The sequence below is a fragment of the Bos grunniens genome, chromosome 13 (assembly GCF_055505025.1).
Source record: "Bos grunniens cultivar Pamir isolate PY7600 chromosome 13, Bosgru_T2T1.0, whole genome shotgun sequence".
Classification (NCBI taxonomy): domain Eukaryota; kingdom Metazoa; phylum Chordata; class Mammalia; order Artiodactyla; family Bovidae; genus Bos; species Bos grunniens.
The window spans coordinates 12,871,411-12,888,939 of record NC_141177.1 but is presented as its reverse complement, the minus strand read 5'-3'; the positions used below and the strand labels follow the sequence as shown (position 1 = coordinate 12,888,939).

Genomic DNA, 17,529 nt, shown 5'->3' with positions numbered 1-17,529 from the left:
AACCCAGCTCAAGTGTCCCTTTTGCTAGGAAAGCCTCCCTGAATAGTGGGCGGGACTCTTCTTTCTCCTTGCTGTTCATCTGCCAAAACACAGTTTGCTTTCCCGTGAGTGAATTCTGAGAGGACAGGAACTGAATTCTCTTCACCCTGAGCCTCTAGTAAAGACCACGGTCATTTTAGCCCCTCAGCTCTTCCCTCCCACCCAATAACTCCTTCACCCAGCAGTGAAATTCCTCATGAAAGAAACTTGTTTCCCAACTTACTTCCCAGCTAGCCCAAAGCTTACTGGACCTACTCAAAGGCTGCATTAACTCATGCCCATGCCGCGTGGCAAGGCAGGGAAGCACCGTGCTCTGAGAAGTTTTGTCTACACAGCAGCCAGCGTGTCAGGGAACAGGCAGATGGCTGGCTGGATGCCCCCTGTGTGGCTCTGTGTGTGGGAACCACTGCTGGGTCTGGAGCCGGAACTGGCAGAGGCATCACTTCCCTGAGGACGGGGGGATCAGGCGAGCATAGCACTGACTTCCCCAGCAGCATCCATCTGTTTCGGAAGGAGGAGCCCAGGACGCAGCAGTGGCTGGACACTCACCCGAGCCATGTTACAGATGCGGAATATCCTGTGGATGATGTCTTCGTCGATGTCTGCCGAGACGAACTCCACCTGGATGGGCCCGTAGCACCCCGACGTCTTCTCAGGCCAGTACTGCATGCAGAGCTGAGGCAAGGAGAGGGCTCACAGAAAGAGGCCAAGGACATGGATTGGGGCAGGGTGTCGGTTTCACTTATCCCCGAGCCTGCGGGACATGCTGGCTAGAAAGGTAGAGTACTGTGTAGGAAATCAGGTTCAGCTTTCCCACTGGGCAACAGCCACCATTTTTTTTGGGGGGGGTTGCGGGGGCAGGTTTGAAAAGTCAGAGCTCTGAACACAGAAACACTGGGCTTAAACATCTTTGCTGTGCTGATTTCAAACCATCTGTTAGGCTTGCTGGGCCTCGGTTTTCCCCATCTGTAAAATGGGGAGGATATAGGCTACCTTGACACGCTGCTGTCAGGATTAGAACACTGAGGGAAGAGCAGCTACAACTTCTCTCCATTCTAGGAAAACCTTCAGAGCGTTCGTTTCATCATCAGATCATGAGTAGATTTAAATATATATGTAGGTTTTGACATCAGACAGGCTTGGGTCCAAGTCCAGTCTCTGCTGCTTACTAGCTGTGTGACACAGTTTTCCTGTATGTAAAATGGGGCTAATTATGCTTACCTCGCACCAAGAGCTAATGTAACGTGGTACTGTGGTGCTGAGGGAGCTTGGCTGCTGTTTTTCCTTTTGGGGGGAATTGGAAATTAGAACCTGCAGCAGGGAGCAAAGAGCAGTTGTTGCTTCTCACCCCAAGATGACGCTTCTCAGCAGAGGTTGCTTTGTCACCCAGGGGACATTTTTGATGGTCAAAAATGTCCATCTAATGAGTAGAGGTCAGGATGCCACTAAATACCCTCTAGTGTCTGTGAAGGTGTTCTGGAGAGGAATCTGGCCCCACGTCTCATAGTGCAGAGACTGAGAGAGTCTGGTCTAAGATCCTAAATTGTCTCTTAAGTCTGTAGTGTCATCAAGAGTAAGAGACAGACACTTGATGCCCCTGTCTCTGTTGACTCACTGGATGACTTTAGTTCAGGAAAGAATGTTAAGGTTGGTGGCAGGGGATGTGGCTCAGAGAAAGGCAAAGCCTGATCCCTCAAATCCTGGTTGAGATGCCTATAGGCATCTTTGCCTATAGCAACTCCCAGGTGTGATCAGAGATGGACACTGTCCAGGGCACAGAGGAGAGCTAAGGTTGGGCTGCAGGCTTGTGGGGACCACCCCAGCATGGACGAAGAGGCCATGTTTTAGAAAGCCTTTTCATCTGAGGACTGCCCAGAAGATGTAGCTGAGACTCAAAGATGCATTAAAGGTTTGGAGATGCAGGAGTCTCAGTGGGGTCTGCCTCGGCTGAGCTTGCAGATGAGGAGCTAAATGGACAGAGGGAACCCACAGCAACCTCAGCAATCTGGTGGTCTCCTCACAGCCACCACGGAGGCAGGCGTTTCCTGAAAGTGATCAGTGTTTCTTTTGCTGACAGCCAACTCACCCTGGGCATCACATGCAAAACCTTGTTTGATTCTGTCCTTCCTCCAGAACTAGAGCCAGCATGGATGAGTTGTGGGGGGGAGAGGAGAAGAACATGTCTCCCAGCTGTGGGGCCCAGACTCCAGCTTAGGAATACCCTTTGTTCACGCACACCATGGCCCACTAGCCAAACCTGGCCAGCTGTCTGAATCTGTAAAGGAAGTTCAGGTATATTCTCCATTTACATATTTTCTATGGTTTCTTTCAAGCTCTAATGGTAGATTTAACCACAGAGCCCGCAAAACCTAAAGTATTTCCTATCTGTTTCTTTCTGCAGAGAACATTGGCAACCCTTGTCCTGTAGGGTTGCTTTCAGGATAAAGAGAAAACACGTGGGAAGAAAGCCCTTAGCAGGGTGCCAGCACCCACCACATTCCAGTGATTCATGTCATTCTCGAACCTTGCAGTGTTCAACAAAAATAGCAGTAATGATCATAGCTAATGTACAGATTTGAAGAAGTCTTCCTCTTATCACCCGTCTTAAATGGCAAAGGTAAGCAAGATTAAGTTTCATGATGCAATGGTGCCTGGCTTTCCCGGCGTCCCCACTGGCTGCTAATAAATAATACTGAGAAAGGGTGCGTGTGTGTAGGTGGAAAGTGCTGGACACAGTGGCCTTTGTGGCTGGACAGTCATCTGCTGGGCTGTGCAGTAATGACAAATCCACAGCTTGAACTTCATTTCTCTTTGCCATTGGCTCTTATGCCCTCAACCTTCACAGTAACGAGGGACCGGTACAGATAAGTCTGTGGCTGGCCGGAGAAATCAGAATTAATCAGAACTGCCAATTTAAAAAAAAATAATTGCCTTTATTACCTGCTTTGAATTGTGCCTTGCCAGAGGTTGGCTGTGATCCTGACATGAGCTCCATGGGTCTGAAGTGTCAAGGAAAGTCTATTATCTCCAATATTCTCAGTCTGGAGAGAATGTGGGATGATTTGTCTCTTTTAATAAGATTTCCAGACCAATTTCTCAAACTAATAGATTCTACTCTGCCTCAAACAAGACTCCTATATTTTGGGACACATCTCTGCATTTGATTTTCCAGGTCACTCTCCATCTTGCCCAGAGGCCTGGGGAAGGTTGCAGGGTACTTCTGATGCTGCATCGGAGCTGGCCTTTCACTCGAGTTCCCTAATCTGTGAGTCCACATCAGCAGTGGCGTGGGTGATGCTCAGCTGGGTGATGGGTGGGCAGATGTGGTGTCTAAGCTGTCAGAGATCATCAGGGTCTCCCCAAGCCTGGGATGCTGCACCTAACCTAGCCATGGGAGTGGGAATGGGGGAAGCCAGTGTGCTGTTCCTGGGGGCCTTTGGGGGGCGGGGAAATGATCCTCATCAGTAAGAAGTGTCCTCTAAGGTTCAGCTCAAGACCGTCCTGTGTCCAAGTGCTGGGGTTGTGCCTCAGTGGGTACCACCATTTGGGCCTGTGAATGCAGTTAGCAGAAGGTTAATGGGGCTCCTGGCTGAAGCACCCTGGGTTCAAATCCCAGCCCTGTCACTCTCTAGCTGAGTGACTTGGCCAAACCTTTAGCTTCTCCAGGTTAAGTGATGAATGGCTGTGAACCTGAATGTGCCTACTTAGCACAAGGATCTGTAACTAGTGAGCACTCAATAAATGGCAGCTGTAATTATTAGGTGGTGTGGGAGAGGGCCACGCAAAACAAGATGGCTAAAGTAAAGGGTCTTTTCCTTCCCACTTAGCAGCCTGTATGAAAATTTCTCTTTCGGATAGTCAAAGGACTGCCCCTGTGAAAATTCCTGACCAGCCAGCCTGATGGAGCAGTGGGGACAGATGGTATCTGGGATAGGTTCTGGGAACTGTTCTGCATGTCAAAGGGGAGAGGCCTGTGGGTGGTTCTGGAGAGGGACCCAGGGATGGAAGAGGAAAAACCACTGAAAGGGCTGAAGGTGAGTCAGGGTGTCATCTGACTGCCCCCGCTCCTAAACATTAAGTAAATTTATAACAACATAGACAATGCTCAGTGTGCATGGTTTTCTTGTAGACGTCAGTGAGAAGCTGAGTTTTGCTCCCTTGATGACTTAAGAGTGGAGCTGAGACCAGACCATGAGCACATAAGCATCAACAGTTTATAGGACAGCGACTCAGACGGTGGTGTAGAAAGACCCCAAACTCCTCTCCTCTTCTGAGCACACCAAAATCACAACTATCTGCAGACCCACCACCACCAGGGAAAAAGACTGGGACCTACTGGAAGGATCTTCTACAACTACAGACACAGAGAAGGACTCATAATGAAAAGAGGCATAATGGGTGAACTTGGGGTATAATCAAATCCCATACCCACAAACTGGAGGATAATTATACTGTAGAGGTTCTCTCACTGGAGTGGGTTCTGAGCCCCATGTTGGACTCCCCAGCCTGAGGGTCTGGGAAGACAATCCCCCAGAGCATTTGTCTTTGAAGGCCAGTGGGGCTTGATTCTGGGAGTCCCACAGGACTAGAGACCTCTCTCTTAAAGGGTCCCCACACAATCTCACATACACTGGGTTGCAAGGCCAAAGCGGGGCGGCAGCTTTGGCTCACTTTGGGGACACAGACACCGGTGGCAGCCATCCTGGGGAGCATTCTGCTGTGTGAACACTGCTGCTGCCATTCTGGGTCATCAGCCCCACTCAAAAGCCTGCAGATGCCAGTGTGCCTCAGGCCAGACAACTGAACAGGTGAGGATGCAGACCCATCCCTTTTTCTGCAGGAAGCCCAAATTAGCTTCTAGACCAGCCTCACCCACGAGGGGACAAACACCAGATACAAGAAAACTACGATCCCACAGCCTGTGGGCCCTGGCCCTACCCAATAGCAGACCAATACAAGCTTTGGGGTACCCAGAACCCTATACCCAACTGTGTTAGGAACTGTGCCCTCCCCGCCCCCCCAAACTTGAAAGAAGCCTGGGCATCCCTGGGCTCTGCAGCCAGGAACTGGCTCTGCCAATGGGTAGGTAACAGCCTGAAAATTTTCAAGACCCTGACTCTAGCCACCAGTGAGCCAGCACTAGCCCAGAAGACCCCCTAGGGTTCTGTCGCCTCATGACTAAATAGGCTAACCAGCAGCTAGTGAGGACAGTTTAAGAGACCTCCGGGACAACACAGAGTGCACTAATATTCGCATTATAGGGATCCTAGGAGGAGAAAAAATTTGAAGAAAATATTTGAGAAAATATTTATTTGAAGATACAATAGCTAAACACTTCCCTAACCTTGGAAAGGAAACAATCACTCAAGTCTAGGAAGAGCAGAGCCCCGTGCAGCACTAACCCAAAGAGGAGCACATCAAGACACACCAATTCAAATGATAAAAAGAGAATGCTCAAAGCAGCAAGGGGGAAACAACAGAAAGGAAATTCCTATGAGGCTGTCAGCTGACTTTTCTGTGGAAACTCTGCTGGCCACAAGCGAGTGGCATGATACATTTAAAGCGATAAAGGGAAAAACCTGCAGCCAAGAATACTTTACCCAGCAAGGTTCTCATTCAGATTTGATGGAGAACGCAAAAACTTTACAGATAGCCAAAACCTAGAAGAGATCAGCGTCATCAAACCAGCTTTACAACAAATGTTAAAGAATCTCTAGGAGAAAAAAAAAAGGCCACAGCAAGAAACAAGAACATTACAAAATGCAAAAGCTCACCAGTAAAGGCAAACATGTATAAAGGTAGGCAATCAGCCCCACACAAAGCTATTAGGGAGGATAAAAGGAGTAAAACCATCTATATCCATAATAAGCAGTTAAAAGATACACAAAGCAATATAAAATATATCAAAAACAGTAGTCATGAGGGGAGGAGAGTACAAATGTAGGGTTTTAAAGGTGCATTTGAAAGCAAGGGATCGTCAACTTAAAATAATCACATATAGACTACTATACAAAAAGCTCATAGTAACCACAAACCAAAAATCTATACACACAAAAAAGAAAAAAGAATCCATAAGGGGGTTAAAAAAAACCTATAAAAACAAATCCAAAATAATTAAAAAGGCAATAAAAACATACATATTGATAAGTACCTTAAATGTAAATGCACTAAATGCTCTAACCAAAAGACATAGACTAAAGGGATACAAAACAAGACTCCTATACATACTGCCTACAAGAGACTCCCTTCTGATCTAGAGAGACATACAGACTAAAAGTGAGGGGATGGAGAGCGGTATTCTATGCCAATGGAAATCAAAAGAAATCCAGAGTAGCAATACTTACATCAGACAAAATACTTTGAAGACCGTTACAATATACAACGAAGGGCACAGCATAATGATCAAGGGGTCAATCCAAGAAGAATACACAACAGTTGTAAATATGCACCCAACACAGAAGCATCTAAGTATAACATAAATATGAACAGACACAAAAGGAGAAATTGACAGGAACACAATAGTTGTGGGGGACTTTAACATTCCCGTCAATGGGCAGATGATACAGATAGAAGATCAATAAGGAAACACAGTCCTTAAATGACACCTTAGAGCAAATATATTTAATTAACACAGAGTATTCCATCCAAAAGCAGCACAACATCCATTATATTCAAGTGCCCGGGGAATGGTCTGCATTGCAGTTAGATTCTTTACCAGCTGCGCCACAAGGGAAGCCCAGGATAGAACTCCAGGATAGAGCACATGCTAGACCACAAATTCAAGAACTTTAAGAAAGTTGAAATCATATCAAGTGTCTGTTCCTACCACAACACTGTGTGAGACTAGAAATCAACGACAAGAAAAACTGCAAAAAACAGAAGCACGTGGAGGCTAATATGCTACCAAAGAGGAAATAAAAAATATCTAGAGAAAAATGAAAAGAAGACAATCTAAAACATATGGGACACAGAAAAAAGCAACACTAAGAGAGTGGTTTATAGTGATACAAACTTAGCTGAGGAAACACAAAAAATCTTAAATAAACAACCTAACCTTATACCTAAAGAAACTAGAGAAAGAAGAACAAACCCCCAAAATTATCAATAGGAGAATTAAAGAAATCATAAGGATCAGAGCAGAAATAGAGACAAATTTTCAATGAAATTAAAGCTGGGTTTTTTTTGAAAAGATAAAACTGGTAAAAGTTGAGCCAGACTCATCAAGAAAAAAAGGGAGATGGCCCAAATCAAAATCAGAAATGAAAAAAGTTACAACTGACACCACAGAAATACAAAGGATCAAAAAAAATTACTATGAACAATAACATGCCAATAAAATGTACAACCTAGAAGAAATGGCCAAATTATTAGAAAGGTACAATCTCCCAAGACCAAGCTAGGGAGAAACAGAAAATATGAGCAGATCAGTTACCAGTAATGAAATTGAGTCAGTGATTATAAAATGCCCAACAAACAAAATTCCAGGACCAGATGGCTTCACAGTTGACTTTTACCAAACATTTAGAGAAGAGTTAATATCTGTCCTTCTGAAACGATTCGAAAAAACTGCAGAGGAAGGAAAACTTCTGAACTCATTCTATAAGGGTAGCATCATCTTGATACCAAAACCAGACAAAGATATCACAGAAGACAAAAAACACTCAGGTCAATATCATTGATTAAATGTATATGCAAAAATCCTCAACAAAATACTAGTAAACCAAATCCAATGATACATTAAAGGGATCATACACCATGATTAAGTGGGATTTATCTCAGGGATGGAAGGATGTTTTTTGATATCTGCAAGTCAATCCGTGTGATACACCACGTAAACAACCGAGGAGGAAAAACCACATGATCATCTCAGTAGATGCAGAAAAAGCTTATGATGAAACCCAACACCCCCACTTACGATAAAAACCCTCCAATAAGTAGGGATAGAAGGAACATACCTCAACATAATAGAGGCCGTATAGGACAAACCCACAGCTAACATCACACTCAGCAGTGAAAACCTGAAAACATTTCCTCTAAGGTGGGGAACAAGACGACGCCCACTCTTTCCACACTTAATGAACACAGTACTGGAAATCGTAGCCATGGCAATCAAGAGAAGAAAAAGACAATCAGAACTGGAAAAGGAAGAAGTAAAACTTGTCACTGTTTGCAGATGACCGTGTGGTATATCACCTACACGTGGAATCCAGAAAATACAACAAGCCAGTGAGTATAACGAAAAGAAGTCTCAGACATACAGAACCAATTACTAGTCACCAACGGGTAGGGGAGTGGGAGGGACCGAGTGCTGGGTGTAAGACAGGCACAAGGACGGATTATGGGGAATCCAGCCAGCATTTTGTAATAACTGTAAATGGAAAGTAACCTTTAAAATTCTGTAAGTTGATCTGTACCGTTGTTTTTTGGATTCCATGTATACATGATATAATATGGTATTTGTCTCTCGCTGGACTTACTTCACTCAGTGTGACCGTCTCTAGGTCCGTCCATGCTACTGCGAATGGCGTTATTTCATTCTTTTTGATGGCTGAGTAATAACAGAAATAGAGTCACAAACGTAGAAAACAACGTATTTTACGAAGGGGGAAAGGGCAGGAGGGATAAACTGGGAGACTGACATTATATACACTACTATATATAAAATAGTAACTAATGAGTGCCTACTCTATAGCACACGGAACTCTACTCAGTACTCTGTAATGACCGCTATGGAAAAAGAGTGTAAAGCAGTGTGGACATGTGTGTCTGTATAAGCAACTCGCTTTCGCTGCACAGCAGAAACTAAGACAACATTGTAAATCAACTATACTCCAATAAAATTAATTAAAATAGTTCACCCAAAAAGTTACATAAAAAACTTAAATTTACAAAAGAAACAAACGGTTATAGAAACTTGGGGAGAAGAGTTTATGGTTTCTTCAGGCCCTGGAAATAGGGGTTTCAAAGAAGCCCACTTGCTTCTTTAGACCCACAAGGACCCAGCTGACCTGGGATCACACATAGAAACACTTTGGTATTCTGTTCCTTAGATGGGAGACTTTAAGTGGCTATGTCTCCACGGTAGAGTCCAGTTCTTTAGCCCAGCCTCTTCCTACCTTGATCCCAGGGCTCGCCTCTCTTCCTTACCCATCCCTCTGGGAGGGGTGGTGCTGTCTGCCCATAGGGAGGGCCTCGCCACTGCAAATGCACTCGGGTGGGCTGATGACCACACCTGGGGGGTCAGGGAGGGATGCTGGTGCAGCAGCTGCTGCTGATTTTGAAATGGCTGTGCTTCTGGGCTATTTATTGTCAGAACAAGTTAAACCAAGCGAAAGTCATGAAGCCTGTGTGGACAGTCCTGGAACAGCTGCCATGCATTATTCCACCTAGTAACTTCCACTGCTGCTTGGGCCACGGAAAGATGTCCTACGGGGGTGCGTGTTCACACGTGAAATCTAACGAACATGAAGGTCGCCTCTTAGACATCATTTTCTTGCTGATGGAATCAGAAAGCTTGTTAGTCGCTGAAATAAGCACGTTCTGATGATTTAAATCTGGCAATATGGGCCTATTTTTGGAATAAACAATCCTCAAGTGTATTTCTGTGCACCTCAGTTATGACTCTCATTAATTAATAAGTACTTTGATAAAATGGAAAAGCCAAGTAATACAGAAGTAATACAGATTGCAGAAATGAAAGCCTGTGTTATCAAGGTCCTTGTGATCCATAGGAGGGAATCAATCCCAGGCCACCTAAAGGTGAAATGAATTACTAGTGTTTTTAAGAGAAAAGTGTTACCTAAATTGGTTTTGAAATTCAGATCAGTAATGATGAAACTTCCTAAAATAAATTCCACAAAGAGGTCAAAACATCTTATTGGGTTTAATACTGTGGCCAGTAAGGAAGACAGACTGTTAGGGTTGAGGAGGATGTGAGGGCGGGGTGGCGGGGGGCGCAGAGAGAAAAGCACATGCGCCCCCCTCCTCCGTCCACCTCTCCATTCACAAGATAAATACTGCAACTCCATATAGTAGGTGGAAACTCACTCTTATGATGGGTGCATCAGAGCTTGTTTCCGGGAAGGAACCAGGGAGTTTAGGAAAATATCTACAGAGGAAGGTAGGGTGGGTGGAAGGCAAAGGTTCAGGGGCGGTTTCAGAAAGAGATAACAAAGAGATGGCTGGATTCCTCAGCTTAATAAGGGAACGGCTTTGGGGGGAGGAGGGGTGGAAGATCTGGAGGAGGGAGAGAGAAGGTAGAGGGAGGAAAAAAGTGGTTGGGGCAACAGGGTGGGGGGAAGACATGCTGCTGGCCGCCAAGCGTGAGGAGCGAGGTGGGGTTTAAGAATGAGGATGTGTCAAACCTCCCTGCTGGTCCAGTGGCTGAGAATCCGCCTGCCGATGCAGGGGACATGGGTTCGATCCTGGGTCTGGGAAAATTCCACATACCTTGGGGCAACTAAGCCCATGCGCCCGAGAGCAGTGCTCCACGACAAGAGAAGCCACTCTAATGAGAAGCCCACGCGCCGCAACTAGAGGGAGCCCGCACAGCCACAAACTACAACACAAACGCAAGGGATGAGGATGCGTGGTGTTCAGCCTTCAGCCACAGGCCCTGCTGGGACGTGAGCCCCACGCTGCCGCCAGTAGAGTCTGAGCTGGATCTCAGAAGTGGACATGAACGCAGAACCCCCTTGGAGTCCCCAGAAATCTTGGGGGTGCACAGTGGGCTTTCCCACACAATGGGGAAGAGGAAACAAAGCCCATTTGATGTAAACCTTCAAAGACAGAGTGGATTTGGCTGCCATCTGAGGTACACGAGTTTCATAGGTGGTAACATTGAGACTTCGACAAGTTGACTGGCTTAAGGTGACATTGGCAAGGCTAGAACTTGAACTCAGGTCTCTTGACCCCCGACTCCTTATTCTTCTGTTCCAGTGGGTTTAGAGACAGAGATATGGCCCCTTGCAAAGGTCAGACCTGGGACTTGCAGAGACACAGACTTGGGGGTTGTGTGTATTTTGGTGGCATGCCAGGCTGTGTTTTTACAAGCTGAGATAAAAATGGGGCTAGAAGTACTTGCTATTTGCCTTCCAGGCACAATGACAGGAAAAGACATCTCTGAAACATCAGCCCCGCTTTTTTCCTGGGAGGATGACAAGCTTGCCTCTCTCACTTCTAGAAGCTCGGTGGGAATGCATGTCCTCAGCGCCCACCCCCTCACCTTTGCACCTGGATTTGCATCACATGAGGTCTCAGACTTCCCCCGGTAGGAGTTCAGAACTGGGCGATGCAGCTCTTACACAAGCTGGGGCTCTTGCTTGCTTTAAACTGAGACACATTCCTTCCTGCTTCGTATACCCAGGTACCAGCAAGTGGTGTTTATCAGATCCCGGGGCCCTGGAAGCCCTATTGTTTAGATGGTGGTGAAAGTCTTCACCATCCCTGGCAGGGGGCCCTGGGCCTGGGTCGGGGCGGCTGTGGGACTCTGGACAAAGCCTGCCTGGGCCGCAGCTTCCTGACCTGCAAAATGAGAGGAAGGGGGCCTGGTCAGATCAGTGGATTCCACAGTGATGGCTGTGAAGTTGGCAGGAACAGCCAACGAGCTATCTCCAAGGTCTTCAAAAGCCAAAGGGGGTCACACCATTGTCCTCGTGGAGGACACCAAGACTCTGGTTTTAGAGTCATTGAGACCCTTTTGATGGTGGAAAAGATACAGGAAGATGAACAAATTATTAATTAGTAAATATAGTTTGGAAAATAAAGGCTTACAGAGTGGCAGGTCTTTGGAAGGAAGATAGGAAATATTGTAAGGTGTTTATAAAATCTCTAAGATTTCAGTGAGGTAAAGTGTACTCCCTAGAATAAATGACAAGTAAATACTGAGAGGCTCAGGGGATCCTCAAGCACAGCCAATATAATAAATGAGCAGAATATTCAAGCATGCCAAACCCTATGAGTTTGAGCAAATTCTGGGAGCTAGTAAAGGACAGGGAAGCCTGGCGTGCTGCAGTCCACAGGGTCGCAGAGTCGGACACGGCTTAGTGACTGAACAACAAGAAGAGCCCCAGCACTTACTCTATGGAAACAAGAGAAGGAGCTGGGTCCCGTTGACCCCACACCTGACTCCGGGCTGATGGGGGGGCGTGCTGGTCATCCCCTGCTGGTCCCTCCAGTGCTCCCCACAGCACTTGGGGGCAGTGGGACACGCTGCCTGGACCTGGCCCTCCCATCCCTTTTGCCTCCAGCTCAGCTTCTCCCTGTGGCTTGAGGGTCCTGGTGTCATGGTTTCAGCTGAAGATGTCTCCAACATGTCTGATGCCCAAGGGAGTCTGGGAGGCAGACACTCCTTCACCAGACCAGCAGCTCCATGGGTATTGCGGGTTTTTTGGTGCCTGTTTTGTGCACTGCTGTGTCTAGGTTGGTGTTCAGCACGTGGAAGGTTTACCATAAATGTGTGCTGATGAGGGCCTGATTGAATGTGGCCCAGAAAGCCTGCTCCTGGACCTTTAAGAGACCCCCCTCTGGCTCTGCAAGCCTCCTGCTGCTGGAGGGATGGTCATCTGCCTTCTCCTTGGCTCTCCCCACCCTGCTCCTGATGGACCCTGACTCAGACATGGATTTCTCCAGCTCAAACTGCTTTCCAAGTCCTGTACCCCAGGCTGATTCTGGATTTCCCCAGGATCTCAATCTCATACTCTGTGCGGTCTCTGACCCTCACACCTCCAGGTCCAAATTTCCGTTTTCAGTTTTGCTGTCTGTCTTAGCTTCCCAGGGCAGCTATACTGAATGACCACACATGTAGTAGCTTAGAGCCACACAAATTTCTTAACTGGGGGTTAGACGTCTGAAGTGAGTCTCGCAGGGTTACAGTCAAGGTGTCAGCTGAGCTGTCTGTGTTCCCTCTGGTGTCCCCAGGGGAGACGCCAGTCCTCATCTCCAGTCTTAGCAGCTGTCAGCATCCCTCAACTTGTGGCCCCATCACTCCAATTCCTTCTCCCATCATCACGATCTGTTCCTGACTCTCATCCTCCTGCCTCCTGAAAGACCCTAACAGCAGACCCACACGGATAACCCAGGACAGTCCACGTATTTCAGGATCCTTAACTTCACATCTGCAAAGTACTGCTTACCATGGAAGATAACAAGTTCACACATTTAGGGATTTGGACATCTTCGGGGGGGGCAACAGTCTGCCTGCCACATGGTCCCTGCCCACAGTGGGGCACTGAGGATTTCCTGAGCCTTCTGAACCACATGGTGGGTGCGGCCTGGCCATGAAGAGGGCATCTCTCTGGTGTCTGCTCCCCATGGACTCTGGTCTAACTGTAGAGCCCACAAAGATGGAAGAGATCTTGTCAATGTACTGGGTATGACTGAAGAGGTTCTGCCTGACCTGCCCATCAGAAACCATAGCATCATTCGCTACATGTTGTGGTTAAGATACTACCAGACTAATCTGACCACAGCCCTCTGGAGTCCCAAAGAGCTTTTAAAAAGAAAAAAAAATCTCTAAGGTCAATGAAGTTGCTTTGGGAGTCTTTATCTTAAGCCCCCACTGCTCATCATTATCTTTGAATAGCAGCCACTATGGAGAATGGAAAGACACCTGTGGCTGGGGGTGGCTGGCTGAATGCCGTGGTATAGGATTCTGAGCGGAAGCAGACAGATTTGACCAGTGGTGCAAGAAAATAAAGCACTCGGGAATCTCATCCTCTGTGCTACCTTATTTTGCTACAAATTACAGACAGTCAGCAACACATGCCCTTACCAGTTGGTCTCCAGTCAAACCTCAAGATGTGGCACTGATCCTCTTGGGAGCGATCTAACAATGCTCGGGACCCATGGCAGACCTGTCCTAGTTGCCGGACTGGCCAGAGCCACCATGGGCTGCCTCGACATGGGCACGCTGGCGACAAACGTGGATGCCACTTCAAAGCACCGCCCCGCCAGGTGCTGAGGGTGGCTTTTCTGATGCTCACGCTGTGTCATTGTTTATTTTCGCAAGGCGCCCAGCTGTTGTGGTGATGATATTTATATCAATAAGTGCTCCATTCATCTGCTGATTTCAGGGGAAGCTTGCCAGCTGCATATGGCAGCCAACCTCAGGGCACTTCTGAGCCTGATGTCTGTGCATTTAGAGACTCGGCTCTCAAAGCCTGCACCAACAGCTGGGGCTGAAAGATCTTCATTCACTTGAGAGCCGCCCTTGAACAAGGGGGTCCTAGAGCCAGTGGCCTCGCCCCTCCTGTTCTCTTAAATATCCCTAAGTGAGGTGCTTTGAAACTCCTCCTCTGTGCCTGGCCTCTGGTTTTGCAAAAAGAAGTGTTGGAAGAAGGGCTCTGCTTCCCTCACGCTTTCATGGGTTCATGTGTCACTTTTTTAGGCAAAGGAATAGGGTGGTGATGCCTTCTGACTCTGGAACTCTGCAGGGGTCTTTGTTCTATGGCAATCTGTCATATTTCATGCTTATTTCAGATCCAGACCTTCCATTGTTTGGGTCCTAAACTGTGGCGTCATCCTTGCTTCCTCTCTCTCTCTCTCTCACATTCCCTATTCAATCCAGCAGGATATTTTGTTGGGCTTACGTTCAGGATATACCCAGAATCCACTCCGCTGCTACCACCCAGGCTCAAGCCAGCATCACCTCTTCCCTGGAGGACTGCAGGGGCCTCCTGTCCTCTGCTTCCACTCTTAGCAGCCACCCTCCCCCTTTCTGGCAACTTTCACCACAGTAGCTACAGGGAAGCTGTGTTAAAAAGTCAAATTACTTTTTCAAGTCCCTCCTCCGCGCAGGACCTGTTGATGGCTTCCCATTTCTCTCAGAGTAAACATACAAATCCTTCCTGTGGCCCCAGCCCGCCAAGGCCCCCAGGACCTGGCCCTGCTGTGTCTCTGTCGCCGGCTGCTGCGCTGCCCCAGGTGCAGTGGCCTCGTCTGCCCCTCCACCGTACACCCCTGGTGTGGGTCGTCCCCCTGCTTGGGGTGCTCTTCCCTGAGATGGGCACGGGGGTGCATTCTTGTACCTCCTTGAGCTCTGTGCTCAGCTGTGACCTCCTCAATGCAGCCCACCTTCATCACACAATTACAGGTGTGGCCCGTGCCCCAGACCAGCCTCATCCCTGCCCTCTTATCTTTCTTTTTCCACACACTTGTTACCTGTAACATATAATTAAGGCCGTTACAGAGTGCTTGCGATTTATTCCCTTGCTTTAGAATACAAGTTGCACAAGAGATGGGCATTTTCTGTTTTGCTTTCTCTGTCATGTTAATCCAAGCACCGAGAATAGCTTCTGGCAAATAGCAGCTCCTCGACAGATGTGGACGGAACGAATGGATGCTGTCCTGAAGGAATGACTCCTACATGCACATCCCAAGTTGTGCTCAACTCTGTCCCCTCCTACAGTTGACCCTTGAGCAACACGGGCCTAAACGGCACAGGTCCATTTTTATGCAGATTTTTTTCAACAGTAAATAATATGGTGCTACAGGATCTACAGTCCATAGGGTCCCAGAGTCAGACCCGACTGAGCACACACAGAAAGGATCCACAGTTGGTTGAATCCACGGGATGCGGAATAGCGGATATGGAGGAACCTCGGATACAGAGTAACCATGGATTTGGAGTAACCGTGAAGATGGAGGAGCTGCATCACAGAGGAACCCTGTTCTTGGAGGACTGACTATAAATTGTAAGTGAATTTTTGACTGCATGGATGATTGACACCCCTAACTTCTGAGCTGTTCAAGTTGTAATCAGCTTCCCTCCGGGTCTCCCCAAGCTTCCTGCTGCCTCTCCCACCCTCCCCACCTTCCCCATCTTGGCCAGTCTCATCCAAGAGGCTTGAGGCCCACGCTAGAACCCCTGTCACCACCATGACTTCTCATGGCTCTCTCTCACCAACAGCTCCCCAGACCTGTAGACCTCAACCCTGGAAACCTCTCCACATCCAACCCTAATTCTCCTGCCTCCTCCCAGCCACTTCCTCAGTTCAGGTCAACCCCTGCATCTTCTGCACATTTACAACCATCCCCTCCTCAGTCTCCTGGTCTCCAGGTTTTCCCCAGGTCCTGTTTTCTAACAAGAAGTTCTGCCTAAACTCTGCAGTGTCTCTCCTCCCTGCACAGCAAGGACTTTCCACTTGTGCTCCAAGGCATACCAGGGGCTCCACAAAAGCGCCAGCGTGGCCAACGTTCCTGATTGGGCATCAGGAAGCCCAAAGACTGGTGTGGGTGGAGCTCCAGACCCCACCCCTGCTTCACTGGGTCGTACCTGTTTCTAAGGTTGGGCGTGCATGAAAACTTCCATTCTCAGAAAGGATGCTATTGCTTATGGAGTAAAAGTCTGATGTTTACCATGCTGCAGGCGAAGACCCCCACCGCAAGGGCAGCCTTCTGCAAGCTGGCCCGGCTCTATTTTTCAGCATCACCACCCTCGTCTCCTCCTGACATACCCCCCTGCCCTGCTACGCTGCCCCCGAAGCCGTCCTGCAGACAGGTGGACATGGTGACCCCACCAGGCCTTTGCCCTTGCTGTCCCACCGCTAGGAACACCCTTTCCTGGCGACTTCATCCCCCACACGCCGGATCTCTGCTGCCTTCTTCAAGGCCAAAGTCACCTTCCTTCTGAAGTCTTCCCTCACCCTCTGGGCAGAATTAATTGCTCCTTGTTCCCGGCCAGCAAGGCACTAGGCAGCTGACCTCTATTAGATTGCTGCCACACGAGGTGGGGACAGTTTGCTCATCTGTCTCTGCAGCGGGACTGTGAGCTCCTGGAGGGCTGAGACCACAGCGCAGGCCCATTTTTTCCCTCTCCCCACACCAGGCCTGCCCAAGGCGAGTGCTCATAGGGAGCCCTCTGAGTTACTCTGGGCTCTTTCGAGACAAGAGTAAGGGGATGGGATTGCTTTTGAAAACCCTCAAAGGCCATCACCGCCTCCACCCAGAAATGGCTGCCCTGCCATTGGGGTGTGAGCCCCAGAAGCTGCCCCACAACCCGTGTCTGACATCCCAAGTACAGATATGTGCTGGAGGCACACTGTGCTCACAGCTGACACATGCAGGGGAGCTAAGACACGGAGGCTGCTGGGACACAAGGCTCACCCAGGACAAAGCCAGGCCTCGGTGGGGTGATCGGCGGTAAAGGGTCCATGGTTCAGGCCCCAGGCTCTGTCAGGCCGCATCAGAGAGCAGGGGAGTGGTTGAGTGCGTCCAGGAGTCAGCTAGTCTGCAGCCCTGGAGGTGCTCAGAGCTGGGGGAGGGGGTAGCCTTTTCTGCGCGCTCTACGTGATTTGGAGCAAGGCTCTAACCAGCGCCGGGGAGGGTGGAGCAACAGAGTCTGGTCCTGGGAAGCTTGGGGGCTGGATAAAGCCCATAGGCAGGGGGAGTCACTGCTGGAAATGGGGGGCCTGGCAGGGGATCCCCCTGCATCTACCAGAAGTTGAGCAGACTGGCTTGGTGCTCCCTGCCAGACAGTGCCCACTGGAGGGG

The 17,529-nt window shown here is 48.4% G+C and overlaps 1 protein-coding gene and 1 long non-coding RNA gene across 29 annotated transcripts in view; one reads left to right on the top strand and one right to left on the bottom strand.

The window, feature by feature from the left end:
• Positions 1–17,529, bottom strand: part of PTPRT (protein tyrosine phosphatase receptor type T) — a 1,155,226-nt gene that overhangs the window by 10,476 nt on the left and 1,127,221 nt on the right. For 24 of the 27 annotated variants that reach the window (XM_086331749.1, XM_086331754.1, XM_086331755.1 and 21 more), the window contains one exon: positions 589–714. In XM_086331749.1, the coding sequence (XP_086187875.1) occupies positions 589–714 (126 nt within the window). Of the gene's footprint in view, positions 1–588; positions 715–2,951; positions 3,590–8,953; positions 9,536–10,003; positions 11,563–17,529 lie in introns of those variants that run through there. The other 3 variants (XM_086331758.1, XM_086331759.1, XM_086331757.1) reach the window with 3 other exon arrangements.
• Positions 2,062–9,638, top strand: LOC147360218 (uncharacterized). 2 transcript variants are annotated; one of them, XR_015139019.1, is made up of 5 exons: positions 2,062–2,331; positions 2,441–2,656; positions 3,212–3,304; positions 3,867–3,960; positions 4,169–6,107. It is a non-coding gene; the product is annotated as an uncharacterized LOC147360218 (long non-coding RNA). The 2 variants fall into 2 exon arrangements; XR_015139018.1 differs by lacking the exon at positions 3,867–3,960 and having other exon boundaries at positions 2,064–2,331; positions 4,169–9,638.